The 5,000-nt window shown below is 49.8% G+C and overlaps 1 protein-coding gene across 2 annotated transcripts in view; it reads right to left on the reverse strand.

Annotated features, from left to right (window-relative positions):
* Window positions 1–272: 272 nt before the first annotated feature.
* Window positions 273–5,000, reverse strand: part of LOC113808542 (mid1-interacting protein 1A) — a 17,272-nt gene continuing 12,544 nt past the window's right edge. For both annotated transcript variants that reach the window (XM_070131314.1, XM_027359967.2), the window contains exons 2-3: window positions 2,967–3,086; window positions 273–2,253 (exon numbers count right to left, since the gene is read on the reverse strand). In XM_070131314.1, the coding sequence (XP_069987415.1) occupies window positions 1,731–2,253; window positions 2,967–3,086 (643 nt within the window). In that variant the 3' untranslated portion in view covers window positions 273–1,730. The remainder of the gene's footprint in view (window positions 2,254–2,966; window positions 3,087–5,000) is intronic.

A 5,000-nucleotide genomic window follows, 5' to 3' on the forward strand; every position in this document is an offset into this window, starting at 1 on the left:
TACTACCAATAAAATGTTTTTTTGTTGTTTCATATGTTTCTGTTGTTTCTTTTAACTTTTATATCTTTTCACTTTCATTAGACATCATTATTTCTCTATACATCATTATTATATTTCATTGTTCCTCTACAAAATCATATCTATATTTCATGATTTCCATACAAACTTTTTTTTATTTACTTACAATATTTCTACATTCATTATTTCTTTATCAATATGTTCCCATATTAACCACGTGGCTCCCAAAACCGGAATAAAAATCAAAACAAGAATTATACGAAATATCTATATTTATTAAATCAATACAATACAAAATAAAAATAATAATAATTACAGATATAACACTACAACAATAATCATAATTCCCTTAAAGTGGCAGCTGTGATGGACTCTCTCTATGTACACATCAAAGTTCCACGTACACATACGCACAGTCTAATCCAAAAAGGGCATTGTGGTATGTATGTATTCCATTGAAGGATTTTTAATCATATACATTCGATAATCTTTAGATATACACTGGAAATTAAAACGCATACACACACGCACCTCGACTGAAAGAAGGATAAGGGATAGACGAGACAGACAACTGTTGACAGCTTGTACGGAGGAGGATTTAGAATTTCGATAGACAGATCTGATATACTGAGATGAATGGATAGATAGAACGAGACTGATATAGAGAGCCCGCCACGGCCTTCACACATTACCCAAACACATATACTTTGGGGCGCTAGGTTACCACAGCGAGACACAAATTCGCCATGGAGCGCAAACACTTAAAAAAAAATAAGAAATTGGTCCTTTTTTCTTCTTTCCTTCGTCGGGAAGAAAAGCTTCTCACATTTCTTCGTCGGGAATTCTTTTTTTCCCTTCGTCAGGCTCTCACGGAAAGCTCTTTACTTCGATCTGAATTTCTTTTTCTCTCTCTTTCCTTCTGATTTAGATTCTTCTCTTTGCTTCTGGGGGAGGGCGTGAGGGAGGCGAGGAAGGACGGAAGGATGGAAGGAGGGGGATGGGAGGAGAGACGATGACCAAGAGAGAGAGAGGGAGGGAGAGGCGTGAACGGCAAGGAAAGGCGTTTGTGCACTTCGACGCATTCTTCACCTCCGCCTTCGCTGTGGAGAGCAGGACGGCGGTCTACCCTATGCTTGTGCGCCTCTGTGCATGCATGCGAGAGCCGGAAACGAGACGAAACAGTGCGGGTGCGCGCGCGCGCTTCATATCACAGACGAGATGAAGGGGACCAGCCCCCTCTTGCAGCTCCTTCGGGGTGGGGGAAGTCTGGCGACGTCGTGACACCCCGAGGGCTGCTCTTTGCTAGTGTGTGCTAAGCCACTCGCCAGGAAGAGAGGGAGGCGAGAGGGAGGGAAGGGGCGAGTGGCGGCTTAAAAGCCCTTCTCACGGGACACGGAACAGTGCGTTCCGCGCCTAGTGAATGGGTGGAGGATGGAGGGGGAGAGGAAGGGGGAGGAAGAGGGGAGAGGGAAGGGATATGCGGGGCCTTGCTCTGCACTGACCGGAAGGGAGGAGGAGGAGGAAGGCCGCTTGTCTTCCCGCTCCCCCTTTCCCATGAAACCCTGCGTCGCCTGAAAAGAGGGGGGGGGGGATTTCTGGTTTCTCCTTTTCTTTTCTTTTCGTTAAATTCTTGGTCGTTGTGACTCGAGCTGAGGGCTGGAGCTGGAAACGGCTCCCCGCGCCCTCCTTGGCGACGAGGGGGGGGGGGCGACCTAGACATTGACCTCCTCCTGGTAGCGCTCGGTGATGAAGGCCGCGGTGTCCGTGAGGTTGGAGAGGCAGGTGTGGAGGCCGAGGAGGTGTGTGCGGAGGTTGTTGGTGAGCGCGGCCGCAGTCAGCTCGGGCGCCATGTCCTCCGCCTCCACGCCTGAGTCGCCGCCCTCGCTGCCGTCGCAGCCGCCCTCGCTGTCGCCGTCCGAGGCGTTCGACGACACGGAGATCATGGACAGCGTGCTCTGCCGCCGCATGTGGCCCTTCACGTGCCCGGACGACGACGACGACGACGACGTGGTGCTGGCGGCACTGCTGACGGCGACTGGGTCGGACCACCGCGTGTTATTGGTCGTGCTGGTGCTGTTTTCATTGTCGTCGTCGTCGTTTGAAGTGGGGCCCCAAATCAGGTCGTTCTTGACAGAGTTGAGCACCGAGTAGAAGCTGTAGGGGTTGCCGCCGGTGCGCAACAGCACGGGCACCTTGTCGCTGCTCTTCTTGTTCTCGACCTCCATGTCTAGCAACCTGCGGGTTAGAGAGAGAAGGCATGAGTCTTTCGGTGCAAGAAGGGGGCAGGAAGGGGACCGGGATAGGGAGGAGGGGGGAGAGAGGAAATAATAGGAGAAGAGAAAGGATGAGGAAGAAAAGATAGAAACAAAAAAGTTTGACGTGGCCACCAGTTAAAGCATCTTCGAATGCCAACAAACAAACAAAAAGAGAGAAAGCAACTTCTGAATCAACTTTCATACTCTCAACTCCTCATTAAAAACGCGCGCGCACGCACGCACACACAAACACACACACACACAAAGCTTCTCCCTCCTCTCTCTCCCCTGACCACACGTTCCGCTAGCTTGATGATAATGGCCTCTTTAAAAGTGATGAAACTAGGACATGAGGAAAAGGTGGTGGGGTCATGAGGGAAGGAGGGGACGAGGGGGGGGGGGGTTAGAGAGTATTTAGAGAGGATTGGCGAGAGGGAGAGAGACAAAAGGGTGAGAAGAGAAAGTGGAAGAGAAACAAGGTGCTGTGACGCGGTGAAAGAATAAGTGAGAAAGAAATGTATAGAGAAATATAGATTGGTAAATAAAAGGAACAACATGAAAAAAGCGCTCAACAACAGACACGAACGGACAGCATGGAGAGAACGGGAGGGAGAGAGAGAGAATGAGCCCACCCAAACAAAACAAAAATCCAAGAATATTACAACAAGAACAACAAAATCAAGAGGGTCTCACCTGCATGGCACCATGACAGTCTCGTTCATGTTGTTGACCGCCTTGACGAAGCGGTCCATGGCGCACAGAATCGACTGCGACGAGAAGTCCGACAGCTCGTCGTGTTTGTTCATCCTCACGCTGCAAACAAACAAACAAACAAACAAACGGTTAGTTCATAAAGCAGGCTTTAATGAATGCTCAGAAGATATAGACAATGACTTATTAGGTTCGACTTTTGGGAAACGCCCAGAGGACATAAACAAACGGTATCTACTGGATAGGCTTGCTTCAATGGGGAAGGAAACCCGAGGCCCATCCAACAAACAAACACACTAAATGACCTGGCTCCAATGGGACCGCGAGAAGGGCCTCCCGATGAAGAAAATCCGGGTTTGTAATTTTTTCGTGAGGCGAACTATCATATACATAACAGATGACGAATTACGAGAAAGGAATCAGTAAGAAAAAAAAAAAAAACGTCACAAATAAATAACATCGCCATCAATCGACATCTCAATAGGCAATAAATAACCCGTTATAAGAAGAAACTGCTAAAGCGAACAGAAGAAAAATGAGGGCACGAGCAGCAGAGAAAACAAGAGTTCGAATGAACGCGGGTGAACGAGCCAATCACAACGCCCACGCTACCAACACCTGCACCCAAAGGCACTTGCCTCCGCCTGTCAGCGCCCGTGCCAACAACACTGCACGTTCCAATTGGCGTCACTTATGCAATACTGTACTTGGATGCTGCTGACGCCAATCCTTTCATTCCTGCGATCCCTGCAACTTCCCTTTCCTAAACGCCATCCTTCGTGTCGCCATAATCTTCTCTCCCTTCTACTCGGTGCTTCACAAAAGGCATTCCTGGGCAACGAATGCCATCCCACGAGGCAATTTATTTCCCGTCGGCGTTGATCCCTCGCGTAATGCAGGTGGGAGGGCGGAGTTGAAGCCAGAGACACTTGGAATGTGAGAGGCGAGGGGGAGAAGGGAAGGGAGGGGGGGAATAGAAAAGGGGAGGAGAAGAAAGAAAATCGGAGGAGGGAAGAGAGGAAGATTGAGAGAGAGAGAAAGACAGAGAGAGAGAGAGTGAGGGAGGGAGAGAGAAAGAGAAAGAGAGAGAGAGAGAGAGAGAGAGAGAGAGAGATGAAGAATAAAGAACGGAGGGGAGAGAAGGGAGCAGTGGAAAATTAGAAAGGAGAAAGGGGAAAGAGACTGATAACATTTGAAAAGAAAGCAAAGAGGGGACTTCAGCCTCCGAGCGTACATAGGCGTGGCAGAGAAAGGCGAGATTCGTCGAGGGTCACACAAGAGGCCGTGGAATATAGGTAAGTGTGCGTAGGTACTTGTGTACGTGAGGAGCGCCATGCGACGGCGTGCATGTGCTACGGGTCTGACGTCATCGTTTCTTGCCCGCGACTGAAGGTTCCTAGAATCCCGGGTCGGCCTGCGCCTGGTTCGCATTCCCTTCCACGGCCGATGCTGGGTGACGGTGATCCGTGAGCCGAATCACGTCCTCGGGAGAGTGGCGTCGCGTGTGGGTGTTGCGAGGACGGACAAAGCAACGTTCCTCGGGCAGGGAGCGAGTGCATGGCGCCCCCTCCTCCCTCCCCTCCCTCCCAACCCAGCCTCCGCGTTCTGGCTGCTGCTCTTTCGCACACGCCTCCCAGATACTCTATTTACCTTCTGTTAACACACAATCGACTCTGCCATGTGAGAGCACTGTTTGCAAACAAATAAGGGCAGTTTCCAAACCAAGAGAGGTTTCGGTAGCAACAACACGCTTCGCAACAACAACTTTCACAAAGGCTCCTCGAAAAACCTTGGTCTGCTCTCTCTCTCTCTCTCTCTCTCTCTCTCTCTCTCTCTCTCTCTCTCTCTCTTTCTCTCTCTCTCTCTCTCTCTCTCTCTCTCTCTCTCTCTCTCTCTCTCTCTCAATAACACCGCACCCTTTTACTCTCTCCTTCACTCAGAGTCACAAAATCACTCACCTTCTCCCTCACTCACACAGTCATTCCTCATCCCCGCACTCAGGCGTACTTTCAATAT

The sequence above is a fragment of the Penaeus vannamei genome, chromosome 16 (genome assembly GCF_042767895.1).
Source record: "Penaeus vannamei isolate JL-2024 chromosome 16, ASM4276789v1, whole genome shotgun sequence".
Lineage (NCBI taxonomy): Eukaryota > Metazoa > Arthropoda > Malacostraca > Decapoda > Penaeidae > Penaeus > Penaeus vannamei.